The sequence below is a fragment of the Bos taurus genome, chromosome 12 (assembly GCF_002263795.3).
Source record: "Bos taurus isolate L1 Dominette 01449 registration number 42190680 breed Hereford chromosome 12, ARS-UCD2.0, whole genome shotgun sequence".
Classification (NCBI taxonomy): domain Eukaryota; kingdom Metazoa; phylum Chordata; class Mammalia; order Artiodactyla; family Bovidae; genus Bos; species Bos taurus.
The window spans coordinates 29,252,360-29,267,729 of record NC_037339.1 but is presented as its reverse complement, the minus strand read 5'-3'; the positions used below and the strand labels follow the sequence as shown (position 1 = coordinate 29,267,729).

The window sequence follows — 15,370 nt, the reverse complement described above, 5'->3', positions numbered from 1 at the left end:
AGCTGGGGTGATAGTTTCTGCAGAAAATCTGTGAGTAGGATCATGAAGAACATTCATCAGTTGGAGGTGGTCAGTTTGGCTCAGGAGAAAAGAACAGGAACTGGGGACTTAGAGAAACTCAGTTAAGGCCAGAGTCTTTGAAATGGGAAGAAGGTGGAGTCAGTGTGTGCATAAAATTGGATCTGAATTCTGCACACTCACTGATGTGTGCGTGCCAAATTTTCCTTCAGTCGTGTCCAACTTTGTGACCCCATGGACTGTAGCTCACCAGGGTTCTCTGTCCATAGGATTCTCCAGGCAAGAATACTGGAGTGGGTTGCTATGCTGTCCTCCAGGGGATCTTCCTGACCCAGGGAGTGAACCCGCATATCTTATGTCTCTTATGTCTGCCGTATTGGCAGGCAGGTTCTTTACCACTAGTACCACCTGGGAAGCCCATATTCACTGATAGGGCCTCACAATATTGTCAGGGCTGGGAGGACCCAACAGTGGAGTAAAAGGATAAGATTTCTAAGTTTAGAAAACAACCGCCAGGAGGCCAGTTTCTCTCCACTCACCTTAACATAGACTTCCCTTGTGGCTCAGCGGGTAAAGAATCTGCCCGCAATGCGGGAAATCTGGGTTCAATCCCTGGGTCTGGAAGATCCGCTGGTGAAGGGAAAGGCTACCCACTCCAGTGTTCTGGCCTGAGGCATTCCATGGTTCGTACAGTCCTTGGGATCACAGAGTTGGACATGACTGAGTGACTTTCACCTTAACATCACGGCTTTTTTTTTTTTTTTTAAGAGAAGATTTTACTAGTTTCCTTCAAACAAATAATAAATCCTGTGCCCTGAAAAGGTGGGGTGTTAGTGGAGCTCAGACTCTTCACAGAGGTCAGGGGGGGCTCCCGAAGGTGATCTCAGGTACTGGGCTGGATTCACCTTTGCTTCGCTGAGTGGCATTGCTGCTCCCCTTGGAGATCCTGCCACCTGAGCTCCAGGTGGGGATGGGCAGTGTTGTGTCTGCCTTGTGGACAGAGCACATTGTAGGCACTCAGCTGACGTTTTCTAGATGTTAAATGAATGCTCCTTCCCGTGATGCAGTAACTGTCTCTTTAGAGTCAACAGCAGAGGCCTCATCTCCATCTGAATTCCACTAGGAATAGAGAAATGGCCTCATGGGCCAAGATCCCCTGGGCTTCCTGGGGGTGGCGTCCCCCGTCCCTGGTGGAGACGTGGAAAGAGCGTCAGCCAGAACACCAGGCTGAGAGGATAAGGACTTCCTTCCACAGCATGCAGGACGAGCGTTGGCAGAGAATCCAAGAAAGCAGAGAGGGACTCGCTCATCCCCATCAAGTCAAACAGTACCTCAAAGATCATTCTCATCTGTTTTTCCCCCTCAAGGAAGGGGTGAGCAAGCAGTAAAGTATGTCCTTAGGCAGCAGTCCAGTTGGCTTCAAAAAGCTATCAAGGAGTCATTTCAGAATCCCTTTGCACAGACATGTCTAGAATATTGACCAGAAGAGAAGAGAGGAAGACTATTACAGAGAGATTCTCCCCTCAGCTGCACGTTTGGCAGGGGTCCCATTTAAAAGCTATTGACACAACTTTTATGTAGGCATCCTCCATTTTTATAATCCCCGAGTTTCAATAAAAACTATCTCCACTTGCACAGATGGCAGGAAGAATAGACAGCATGATATGCTGTCTACAGACCGGTATTGGCTCTTTTTCAGTACATGCCAACTATAGCAAGGACTCTTAATCATCTTCTAAATTGTATAATGACAGAATGATAAATGATAAGCACTTAGAAGACTAAACAATATTTTGTCATCAGAATCAAAACATTAGCCTGCAACTTTGGAAATTTCACATTTTAAAGGGGTTCCTCCTTCAACCCTTCTTTTATTCCTAAATGACCCATTAATTCATTTAAAAAATTAATGAGCACCAACTAAGTACCAGGCACTAGGTTAGATAATAAAGATTCATGATACAGAGGGCAAGGGGGTAGGTAGGGAATAGATTTTATTTCTCTTCCACATACAATTTTTATTGTTATGCTGTTTTCAGGAAGATTCCATTCTGGGGTGAAAAATGGGAATTTTTAGAAGTACAGTTGGTAAGGTTCTGTTTTTACATGGTCAGTCTTTCCCCTCCCCTTCCTTCACCCATACTTGGTGAATGTAGCCTATTTTTTTCCCCAAGGAAAAGGAAACAACCTTGATCCTTCCTGTCTTTGACCCTGGATTGTTTGTCTCACTCGGAATGAGTCTGCATCTGTAGGATTGACATTTAATGGGGCCAGCCCTCGGGGAACTCAAGGTTATCTTCATAATAAACCCCATGAGAGAAGACAGTGTTCTGCCTTCAGAATATCCTACACAGCCTCAGCTGTCTATTTCAAAACTGTCTTTAAAACCGAGTCCTTAATCACCTCTTCTAGATCAATAAAAAGATATTATTAGAAAATTGCAAGGATATTTCTGTTGCCTAATCATTTACAATCCCCCTTCAGCTTTCAAGAGGTTGAGGTTACTTAAAACAGAAACCATGTATGTCACATGACTTTTAAAATAATAACATGAAGCAGTAGGAGAAGCTTTATTATAGTCCTGTTATTTCTCTCATAGAAGTTGTATAAAAAGATCATGCAATGGTAAGGCCCAGCAAGGTTCCATCAAAGTTTTATGCTTTTCACCTTGCATTGCAATTGCCAGCAAACTGTGGTGTTGGAGAAGACTCTTGCGAGTCCCTTGGACTACAAGGAGATCCAATCAGTCCATTCTAAAGGAGATCAGTCCTGGGTGTTTTTTGGAAGGAATGATGCTGCAGCTGAAACTCCAGTACTTTGGCCACCTCATGCGAAGAGTTGACTCATTGGAAAAGACTCTGATGCTGGGAGGGATTGGGGGCAGGAGGAGAAGGGGACGACAGAGGATGAGATGGCTGGATGGCATCACTGACTCGATGGACGTGAGTCTGGGTGAACTCCGGGAGTTGGTGATGGACAGGGAGGCCTGGCGTGCTGCGATTCATGGGGTTGCAAAGAGTCGGACATGACTGAGTGACTGAACTGACCTGAACTGAACATTAACCAAGGGTCTTCCATGGGCCAGGCATTCTCCAGCACTTCATAAGCACTAGCTGGTCTGCTTCCTGGGATATTATCATTAACCCAGTTTTAAATATGAGAAAACTAGAGTTTACAGCTTGTTCAAAGTCACATAGCTAGGGAGTGGCAGAGAGAGTTGTAATCTGGATCTGATGGTCTCCAGAGTACTTCATTACTAATGAATATTTTAAAATAGTGATTCACATCCCATTGGTGCCTCATGAGATCAACTTAGTGACTTGTGATGCCTTTTTAAGTGAATGAGATAGAATGGTAATGATCAGAGTTCATCCACCATAGTAAAAGGTAAGTAATATTTGAAGAAATTTTGTTTTCTGTGTGTGTGTATGCGTGTGTATTTGTATGCCAAATTTTGATGTGATGCAAAATTTATTTCTAACTGTGAGTTACTATCTTAATCTTAAAGCTGCTTCACTAAGAAATATGGACTCTTACTCATTCATATTCCAGGGCTTCCCAGGTGGCACAGTGGTAAAGAAACCGCCTGCCATGGTAGGAGACCCAGGTTCGATCTCTGGGTTGGGAAGAACCCCTGGAGGAGGACATGGCAACCCATTCTAGGATTCTTGCCTGGAGATTTCCATGGACAGAGGAACTTGACAGGCTACAGTTCATGGGGTCCCAAAGTCAGACATGACTGAAGTGACTAACACTTTCACTTTTATGCATGTTCCAAGCACAGGAGGACTAGTTTTTATAAACCTGCCCTCTGTAGAAATCTTTGTAAGAAAGCAGTTAAGAGATTTAAAAATCTATGACCTTTCATTGATTTTTTAATCTATGAAATCCTTTCTGTGTATGAATAGGCTTAACAAGCCAACCTCCAGAGCCTCACAGCAGAGAGTTTTCCTAAAATAGTCAGACCTGACTGGTCTTATGCCCAGTTGCTCACAGTAAATCATTCATCGATCACTACAGAAAAGGCAGAGAAAATATGTTCTGCTTTTGTAAAAACAAAAACCCAGTGGGGAGAAAAGAATCCAAGGGCCACGCTCCCCACTGAGGGAAGGCCTCGTGGATGCAGCGGGTTCCATAGGAGAGTGAGCATAGCCACATCTCAGTGTCCCCATGAAAGACCGGATGCTGGTCCTTTATGTGTTTGCAGGGTCGTCAGGGTCGTCAGGACTAAAGCTCAGAATATCCAATAATCTACTCATGCTGTCTATCAATATCACTAAAAGCTTGACATGTAGTATAACTCAGACCTAGCTTTAGTGTCTGTATCAAACTCCTGCCCATTTACAAATGGCGTGATTCGTTAAACAAGGAGGGTCAGCAGGCATGACTGACTTTAGGAGAGTGAACACTCTGGCGGGAGAACACTTCATCACAAAGCAGCGTGGGCTGGGAGGACTCAGAGCTCACAGGGCATTTTCCCAAGGACCAGAGTAGAAGTGTCCTTCATATGCTCAGCAGCCATTCATTATTTTTGTTATTGTTGTTTAGTCGCTAAGTCCTGTTTGACTCTTTGCAATCCCATGGACTGTAACCCACCAGGCTCCTTTAACCATGGGATTCCCCAGGCAAGAATAGTGGAGTGGGTTGCCATTTACTTCTCCATGGGATCTTCCTGACCCAGGGATCGAAGCCACATTCCCTGCATTGGCAGGCAGATTCTTTAATGCTGGGCCACCTGGCAAGTCCACATTCCTCATCTTCACATGGAGACAGTAATACCAACAACACAAATGTGTTAGGATTAAGTGAAATAATTAGGAAACTAGCAGTACGCAGTAGATGATGCTCCCCAAAGGTTAGATTGTCTAGTCCTCTGCTGTATTAAAAGGCACCATAAAGTGTGAAAGTTAAAGTCTCTCAGTTGTGTCTGACTCTTGGCAACACCATGGACTGTAGCCTGCCAGGCTGCTCTGTCCATGGAATTCTCCAGGCAAGAATATTGGAGTGGGTAGCCATTCCCTTCTTCATGGGATCTTCCTGACTCGGGGATCAAACCCTGGTCTTCTGGTTTGTAGGCAGATTTTTTACTGTCTGAGCCACCAGGGAAGCAAAAAGCACTGGACCCCCAACCCAGGGAAATTCCTAGCCATGACGCCAACCTTCATGGGCATGATTAGGAAAACTTTGTCAACATCCCTTGTTCCCTTCAATTAGTCATAATGAACTATAGCCCTGCCTGAGAATGCACTTTCCTTAAATCAATTTATTTGAAGTTTCATCTTGCACTTTTTTCCCCTACATTGTACATTTTATACCTTTGACTCATTTGTTTTGCAACTGGAAGTTTGCACCTCTTAATCCCCCTCTCCTATTTCTATCTAACCTCTACTCTCTTTAAAAAAAAAAAAATGACTCCTAAATTTTTATTAGATATTTGCAAAAAAAACCCCACATATCTTTATTTTCTGGAAAATATTCTTTAAAACTTGAGAGAATGGCTCTCACATCTATGTTTCTGGAATCTCTTTGGTCATCTTATCTACAGATATAGTAACTTTCCAAATATTAATTATGTTTCCTTTCTGCACTTTCTCATTCAATCTAGCAGTTATTCAGCTCTCATTCATTTTCTTTTATGTTGCCTGCACAAGGAGAAGACTTTTAGATCATCCTCATAGAGGACTTATGCTCCTTGAAATTCAGATTCCTGATTCTCCCTAGCATGATGGTTAAAAATGGGCCTCTGGGGTCAGAGAGATGATTCAGATCAATCTGTATGATTTTGCATTTTGCTTCCCTAACTCTGAAACTCTCAAGAGTCTTCTCCAAGACCACAGTTCAAAAGCATCAATTCTTCTGTGCTCAGCTTTCTTTATAGTCCAACTCTCACATCCATACATGACTACTGCGAAAACCATAGCCTTGACTAGACGGACCTTTGTTGGCAAAGTGATGTCTCTGCTTTTTAATATGCTGTCTAGGTTGGTCATAACTTTCCTTCCAAGGAGCAAGCGTCTTTTAATTTCATGGCTGCAATCACCATCTGCAGTGATTTCGGAGCCCAGTTCAGTTGCTCAGTCATGTCCAACTCTTTGCGACCCCATGAACTGCAGCATGCCAGGCTTCCTTGTCCATCACCAACTCCCAGAGCCTACTCAAACTCATGTCCACCGTGTTGGTGATGCCATCCAACCATCTCATCCTCTGTCATCCCCTTCTCCTCCCACCTTCAATCTTTCCCAGCATCAGGGTCTTTTCCAGTGCATCAGTTCTTTGCCTCAGGTGGCCAAAGTATTGGAGTTTCAGCTTCAGCATCAGTCCTTCCAATGAATATTCAGGACTGATTTCCTTTAGGATGGACTGGTTGGATCTCCTTGCAGTTTAAGTGACTCTCAAGAGTCTTCTCCAGCACCACAGTTCAAAAGCATCAATTCTTCGGTGCTCAGCTTTCTTTATAGTCCAATTCTTATACCCATACATGACTACTGGAAAAACCATAGCCTTGACTACACAGACCTTTGTTGGTAAAGTAATGTCTCTGCTTTTTAATATGCTGTCTAGGTTGGTCATAGCTTATAGCTGAGATTACCCACTGTGCAAACTACCCAGTACACAGTAAGCCCAATGAGAGTTACCTGTTATTACATAGTATTATCTCTCCTTATTCCAACGTGGTCCTGAATTTCTCTCTCATTTACACTTCATCTTTCCTTCTGCATGTGTATTTTCATTATGTCACCTCAAATCCTTCTTATAAAGGATTAATGAGTAAATAAATCCATCTGTTTGATCCTGTTAGCTCATGGTTTTGCTTTCCTGTTTCCAGGGAGTGAACAAGTCTTTGATTACATACACAAGTAGGACAGTCGCTTTGACTTTGTTTACTCTTGCTTTCCTGAAGCAGATTCATAACGAGCCTTGATTCCATTCTTGGTAGAGTTAATGTTTGGTATGACGGTGATTATTTTAAATGTTATAATTAAGAACATTACTCAGAGAAACTGTAAACTAAGAGTAACGCCAGAAAACTCAACTCATAGAGCTTTGGGAAAATTAAACAGGATAATATGAAAAGAGTTTGGCCATATCAACAATTTCTTCTCATTACTTAAGATTCCTGTCCCCTCTTTCATACAGATTGTGCACTGACTGAAGGCAGTACAATCACTCCTTTGTGCCCAAAAGGATATTTTCCCTGTGGGAATCTCTCCCAGTGTTTGCCTCGTGCTTTTCACTGTGACGGCGTGGAGGACTGTGGGAACGGAGCTGACGAGGAGAACTGTGGTGAGTCCACTTGCTCAGCTCCATACGGACACACCCCCTTGTAAACTCCCCAGAACTGTGTGTGGATCGAATGCTAACAGTGATGAACTGGAAGAGGTGATTTGGTATTCTGTAGGGACTCCTATTGTGACACGACTAAACAACTCCTCTCCAATGGATTTGTGATAATTACCTGCATCTTCCTAGTTAGAGGTGGCTTGAATCAGAAACACAGTATGATAAAAAACAAAATAAAACTATTTTAAATCCTACTCAGATACCCATATTTTAGTTTTAAATGGCTTAAACGATGACCACTTCCTTCTGGCTTGGAAATTGGGTTCAGCTGCAAGAATATCTATAAAGTGTGAATAGATCTTCCTAGAGAAGTAAATTATTCAGTAGACCTATATCGTGTCCACTGCGTCCTCCCCAAGTCAGCAGGACATGACAGGCTCAGGGGAGACAGGCGCCTCACCCTTGCGGGGTTCACAGAGACCGTGTGAACAAGGATGTGGGCAAACTTGTACTTAAATAAATAATTTAAGAGAGTAGTAAGCCCCATGAGGTATGCAGATCAGGATAGTGGGAGAGGAAGTGACTTGGAGGAAAGGCTACTTTAAAGACATAGCCACAAAACCCCTCGCTGAGATGATGACATTTGCGAATGAAATGAAAGAAGAGGAAAACCATGAAATATTCTGGAGGAACAGAGTTACAGGCAAAGGAGACAGCAAATGGAAGGCCCAGAGGCTGAATGAAATAAGATAGCTGTGTTTGTGGGAAGTGAAAGCCAGACTGAGATGGGCGGAGCGAACAGGATAAAGAGGGTAAAGAGGTAAGAGAGGCCAGACCAGAAAGGTCTCCCAGGCCACTTTAGGTGTGTGTATCAGGACTGTATATGTCTTCTCATCTAACCTGTGCATTTTGCCCGTGGAGAAACTGATGTCCTGAGAGGTCGACATGTCTAGTTAGTTGTAGAGTAGACCCTAGGAACCAGGTGTCCTGAATCTGGAAGAATCGTGTGTGTTTTATACCACACCAAACTGCCCCTCCTTGGAACGGCCCAGCTAGCAAGCAGGGGTGACAGCAGAGTCCAGGAGTGCCTGGTGTCTGGCTCTAGAATCTGCTCTCACGCCCCTGGGGACTCATGCACACTCCCGGCACTCTGCCTTCACCAGCTGTGCGTCACTCCTCCTCAGCCTGTAGGACAGAGTTCAGGCGTCCCATCCTCACCTGAGAAGCTTGGCTTCCCGGCCATGCCTCCCGCCCTGAGGCTGTACCACTGTCTAGGACAAGCACCCTTTCTCTCTGCTGCTATCGCATCCTGGTGTGCCTGGATGATGGTACTAAAGACGGCCTCGTCTTCCCACCGTACTTCTCTCACTAGACAGAAACACCTTGCGAAGGGTTCTTACAGGCATCTTACTTGCTTTGGTGTCACCAGAGCCTAGAACAGGCAAGGACAGTCAGTGCTCAGGAGTGGAGCAGCTCTCTGGGTGCCAAGGGCAAGTCACTCACGTTTTTGCTCTCTCCTCTTCAACTGCTTGGGAATCTCAGACCATGCATGTTGTCTGCCTCATGCGAGTTTTCCAAATGCAAATTAAGTAATTCATGTAAAGACACCAATAGAATAATTATAAAAACTGTTGGGAATATTAATAAGAAATAAAAATAAACTAAAATTTGCAGGGATCTGCAAAAAGGTACCTATGGAAGGAGTTCCCTGTGGTCAAGTGGTTAGAATTTCAGGCTTTCACTGCTGTGACTTTGGTTCAGTCCCTGGTCAGGGAACTGAGGTCCCATAAGCCACACAGCGAAACCAAAAAAAAAAAAAAGCAGAACAGTAAAGGTACCTTAGGGCAACTATTTAAATTTAGTTTTCTATTTATATAAACTTTAGGATCCTGCATCATATTGTATGTTTTATTGCCTCTAATAGCTTATGCTAATGCTAAGATAATCATATTTCAAAAATCAAGCCTTCTTTTTTAAAAAGAATATGTTTTCATTGCTAAAAAAGAGAAGGAAACCTGGCAAATAAGCAGATCATATCATCTGACAAATTGAGAAAATATTTTTCTCATCAGGACTAGACAAACTTTATTAAAAGGAACTTCATTTTTGCCTTATTAAAAAAGTCAAAGGACATGAATTTTATCAGAATTCATTACATGTATCAAGTAGGTATCTACATATACATATACAGATTATGTTTTCTTCTGAGGATCTCAAAATTAAGATCAAACATTTAAAATGTCAGCATTAGAAATCGATGATATTTTTCAAGGTGGATACACATATGGAAAATAATCATCATATATTTAAAATATTTGTAATTGCAGAAACAGACAAAACTCGAGATGTTTGCCTGCTTTTTCTTCCTTACCATTGTCGTTATCTTTCTATTACTTAAAACTTTAAGTTGATTTCATGATCAAATTTTTATATTTTTGGTTTGTAATTTGATATTTTATTTATAGAATAACTGACACATGTTCATCACCGTGTGTTTCACAGGAGACACTAGTGGATGGGCGACTATATTTGGCACAGTCCATGGAAATGCTAATAATGTGGCATTAACACAGGAGTGCTGTAAGTGGTATTGGTTCGAAGATTCAGTATCAGCTTTGCGAGCAACATGATTTGTGGTGCATGGATTTACCTGGGTAGTGTCATTCATTCCCTTAAGAATCCCAATTTCAGTTCAATGTGTTTCAGTGGTCAACTGGTCTATTATCTGTTCGTGGGACTGAAAAGAGAGAAAAAGGAAAACAACATGCTCTATTCATGCTTCCTCTGTGTATTAGCCTGTGACTGCACGAATGCATAGGTACTGAATACTTGTGACAAGTAATGAAGGTCTTACTCCTTTCAATCACCAACTTTTTTCAGCCCCTCTGTTAGGCACTGAGAGGGCAAGGATAGCTAAAGTGTGGCCCCAATCTTCAAATACCTCACACGGTTCCAAAGTAGAGACAGTTCCTTACAGAAGCAGGAGTGATACAATATTAGTGCTGAACTGAAGGAAGAATGTTTGCACAAGTGGGTATGGAAGCCCTTTGGGAGAAATGATGTCTGTGCCAGGGAGGGTGAAAGATCCACAGACAAGGTGACACTGAGATGGACTCAGAGGTCCTTGGATGGAGGGAAGAGTAAGAGGTAACAGAATGAGCACCGGAGCATGACCTGCAAAGCAGCGGGGTAGGAAGTTCAGAGCCTGCTTCCCGATGCCTTTCACATCGGTTCGCAGAGTGTAAGATGTAGGAGCAGGAGGTGGACCCAGAGGGTGGGACCAACCTGCAGGGGGCTCTGGGTGCACAGTTCAGAGTTTGGCCTCTGTCCTATGGTAGAATTATCTCTATATACATACACAGATTATATTATATACTATATATTACACACAATATATAAATGGATAGATAATTATAGTGTATATATAGTTACATACACACATTAGTATGTATACATAATATACATGTATAAAGTACATACATTAATTTTTACACTATTATATACTTTATAATATTAGGTCATAGCTACCACTTAGTATACAGTTTACTATATTCAAATATATCATACATAAAATTAGAAATCAAAAAAGAGTAAATTACAAAAAATGAAAAATAAATATATGAAAACTCTAGCGTCTTCTTCCTGAGCCACAGCGGGTCATCTTGTACACACACCATTGTGGAGGCCATTGCTGTCCACAGTGGGCAACCACCAAAGTCGTGAGCTTATTTCCATTTAATGAAGAAGAGGAACCACATGACAAGAAGTGTATGGACCAATGATTCTTGCACCAGAATTATAAAGAATGAGTTAGAACAGTGTTCTCAGCTTGAGACACGTATGCCCCTGGAGAACATTTGGCAACGTCGGGTACATTCTGTGTTGTCACTTAGGAGAGGGGTGGGTGACTGCTGGCTTCTGGTGAGTGGAGGCCAAAGATACTGCTGAACCTTTTACAATGTGAAGGACAGCACCCACAACAGAATGACCTGACCCAAATGTCAATCTTGCCAGGGTTGAGGAGGAAGCTTGGTGAAGGAGACACTGAGCATTACATTTCTTGCAGTGCTCCAGACTAACACTAAGAATCTGAGCCCAGAAAACACCTCTGGGAGGAGTGAGGTAGGGAGGGCAGCAAGAGGCATTTCATAAGAAGAATCCAGAGGTTGAGGTGTGACTGACCTGCAGGTGAGGGAGTTACGCTCACATTTCTGGTTTAGTCAATTGGCCCAGCTTCGACTACACGCAGTTCTTCTATTGGTAAATAAAGAGTTCCCAACCCTAGTAACGTAATCTAGTAATGTAACTACTTCAATGTCAGTTAAACATTGAAGTTAACATTCTGAAGTCATCTTTAAGAAGTTGAGATCATTAGCATCAGCCTATGAGCAACACAGAATATTTTCTAAAAGTTTGTGCACTAGAACGTGTCTTTTGAATTAAGCAGGTACTCGATAAAAGTTTGTTGGGTATATTAAAAGTCAGTGAAATTGATTTTAAAAATAAAGTTTGAATAAAAGTGATCTAGAGGAAGCAGAGCAATCAGAAAGGACTTATAGTCAGAGTTAAATCAATAATAAATATAAAAAATTGAAAATAACTCACTTTTTTTAGCTCCGTCACAGCCAAATACCATCATATGCCCCATAAATCTCATTCCCCAAGACTCTCTCTCCTCTCTCTTTTCTCTCTCTCTCACACACACACAAACACGCACACATGGTGATTGTTCTGTTGACTCACTTGGCCAGGTTTCTCCATAGATTTCTCACATGCTGTTATTTTAATAATTAACATAATTTTAAAAATAATTAACATAATTAGTAATTATATATAATAATGAATAGAATTACATGATGATGATTATATATTATTAATATATCATTAAAAATCTTAATAATTATAATATGCCATTATATTAATAACTTCCTCCTTTGGAGTCAATCCTAAATCATTTTTCTTCCCTCTGAATGCTTTAGATAGATGGAGCTTTGGTTTTCTCCGCTTTATAGCTTCTCTACCACTTTGACCTACCACTTCAACTTCATAGTAATGGAAAACTAAGAACCAGAATAATAGGGTATCTGAGTTGGTTGGTTTTAGTAAGACACAATGGTGGCTATGGCAGAATCTGCATCTAACTCTCATCACAGCTCTAAGAGAAGTTTGAAAGGAGGGAAATAGTTGAATTTAGCTTTAACCAACAGCATGTATTGAGCAGCCTTTCTGTGCCATTCAATTAAGTGAAATTGACTTAGTTATACCCATTAAATATTTAGTCAGTCACACTCACAGTTTTCATTGAGAAGAGCTTAATCTTGCTTCACTATATACTTTTTAAAACACTGTTTAAACATGTTTGTGATTTCTTTCTAATCTCTTGTTAAATGCCTCTAAAATGACCACTGGAAGCTAGAACTGAAATGAATACCACATGAGTCTATATTCAATTAGAAGAGATTTCTTGTTTGCTTTTATTTGGGGCCTGAATAAGTTCATTTAACAAAATGTGACTGTTATACATTCAATGGAAAAAGAACAATGTCAGTTACCAGAGATAAAGTCATAACTAAAGATAAGTATTTTTTCTTATTGAATCATTGCTCTTTTTGCCCCCTAGTTTTAGATCAGTACCCACAACGCTGTGTGTGCAAAGGAACTGAGTTGGAATGTGTAAATGCTGGTTTGAAGTCTGTGCCAGTGGTTTCTAGCAATGTGACATTACTGTGAGTAGCATTCAAATCTTGATATTTGCTCCTGACCTCATATGAAAACCATACAGTCTAATCTTTGTTCTGTCTTATGCTACTTGTGTATTCGCAAAATAATAGAAAACCATCAGCCATCAGAGAATTCTGCATGCTTCCTCTCCTGGGAAAAAGTGTTTTAAACACTGTATGTTGGACTATCCGGGTTATCTTTAACTCACAAACTTCTGGAATTCTTATTTCCAATTACTTTCCAATTTATGTATGATTACTAATATGCCAGTACTATTCAAGTGAAAATAAAAATTGGGGGGAAAAGGAAGAGCACCTTACATGTTCTATCTTGTTTTAGATAGTAGTAATTTGTCCCAGACTTTAAAGGTGTAGAAGATGCGTGAAGATAACTATGGCATAATCAATCATGGAGGTTTTTTTTTAACTCTGCATAGATATTTGGAGAGCCTCAGGAAGTTGTTTGCAAATATATCATAATTTGGGCACACGTGAATTGGTTAGGATTTTTGTTGTTTTTTGGATGTGCTTGCTGTGTTTTGTTAAATTGTCTACAGAAGAAAAAGTTAAATCACCATAGATGTTCCAGTCTATTATACTAGCTGGCTAATGTGGTCAAATATTTGCAAGCTGCTTTAATTTTGCTTTATGGACTTTTCATTCTCATGTGAAAGTTTTCATTTATTATGGGCATTTTCAAATGTGTGTGAAGTAAAATGGAGCATGATAAAATATTCTCAAGCATGTAACTTCTAGAAAAGAGATTGGTTAGTCATAAATTCCATAATAAAGTCTTCTTTACATGTTGTTTTAGGTCTCTTAAGAAAAACAATATTCACAGTCTTTCAGATAAAGTTTTCATCAAATACACAGAACTTAAAAAGATGTAAGTAGCTTTTAATAGTGTTTTTATGAGAAAATCTATGAGATGTTTTGTTTAAGATGTTTTTAATCTGAGAATAAAATGAAATATAAAGTTAATTACCTTTATCATTAAGGTTATTTTTCTAAATGTAATTAAGGTTAGACATTAAAGCATTGAAAAGTATGCTTTCTTTCCATTTCATAATTTAAACTAACAACTGATTTTATTTAACCTTTGTTAGAGAGTTAAATTGGAGTTGCGATTAAGCATCTCAGTTTACACAACTCCACACTCTTACTTCAGAGCATTTGGAAAATGACATTGTAGATTCAGAGATACTAGATGTGCTTTTTAACCTGGGAGAGTGGTGGCAGAGACAGGAACTATCAGATCATTTAAAATGCATCATGATGGGGTCTAGACTGTCTACCAGGATAAAAAAGAGCAAAAACATGATCTTGGTCAAATCAGTGAAATTAATATATTTGAGGAAGTGAGTGAAAGTCTCTCAGTTGTGTCCAACTCTTTGTGACCCCATGGACTATACAGTGCATGGAATTCTCCAGGCCAGAATACTGGAGAGGGTAGTCTTTCCCTTCTCCAGGGGATCTTCCCAACCCAGGGACTGAACTCAGGTCTCCTGCATTGCAGGCGGATTCTTTACCAGCTGAGCCACCAGGGAAGCCCATATTTGAGGAAAGAAAACAATAAATAGGAAACAGTCAAACACAGAAACAGAGCATCGAGATGCTTCCAGCATCATCAAAGAAAGAAAACCGGGACCTGAGAGATAAAGTCCCTAGACACAGTCTCCAGTGAAGGGCAAGGAGGGACGGTCAGCCTACACCAAAATGCCCATGAACTTTATTGTGATGCTGTCCATATCAGGATGGAAAATCTCTTTGCTTTGATTCCCTGCTCTTCAATCAACCTTATTATGATTACATTAACTTCCTAAATTATTTACACTCAAGTATTTGGGAAGTTACCTTGGATGGAGAATAAGACTGTTCCAATTAGTGGAATGGGATATATCTGATTTAAATAAAGGGATTAAATATTCAACCTCTTGAGAGTTCGGTTACTGAGTGTCAGTCCCTCTGAGCCTGAGTCACTCACTCGGATAATGGAGAGGTCAAATTTCTACAGTTGCGAAGATGATCGTCAGAATAGATTAGAAAATTAGCGAGACAATGTTGTAAGGTCATATCATCGTCTTACAGTTTTTGCCCTTTAACATTCAGAATAGAAGAGAAGGTTTCTAGAAATGTGATATATGTTAAATTCCAGGACTAAAAAGAATCTGACTTTTTTGCTGATACTGTACAAATGTACTTGGTTTGAAGTGGCATCAATAGTTCTATGTTCTCATGAGTCTTTAGGTATAGACTCACTCATACAAGAAAGGAAGTCCCTGAAGGAAGTCCATTAGTGAGAAGAACCTTGTGTGAGCATGAAGAATCATGCCTGGGTTTGATGGTAGCGT

General features: G+C 40.8%; 1 protein-coding gene across 2 annotated transcripts in view; it reads left to right on the top strand.

The window, feature by feature from the left end:
- Positions 1-15,370, top strand: part of RXFP2 (relaxin family peptide receptor 2) — a gene marked incomplete at its 5' end in the record, with an annotated part of 98,540 nt that overhangs the window by 43,116 nt on the left and 40,054 nt on the right. For both annotated transcript variants that reach the window (XM_059892002.1, NM_001304277.1), the window contains 4 exons: positions 7,156-7,302; positions 9,802-9,879; positions 12,920-13,025; positions 13,834-13,905. In XM_059892002.1, the coding sequence (XP_059747985.1) occupies positions 7,156-7,302; positions 9,802-9,879; positions 12,920-13,025; positions 13,834-13,905 (403 nt within the window). The remainder of the gene's footprint in view (positions 1-7,155; positions 7,303-9,801; positions 9,880-12,919; positions 13,026-13,833; positions 13,906-15,370) is intronic.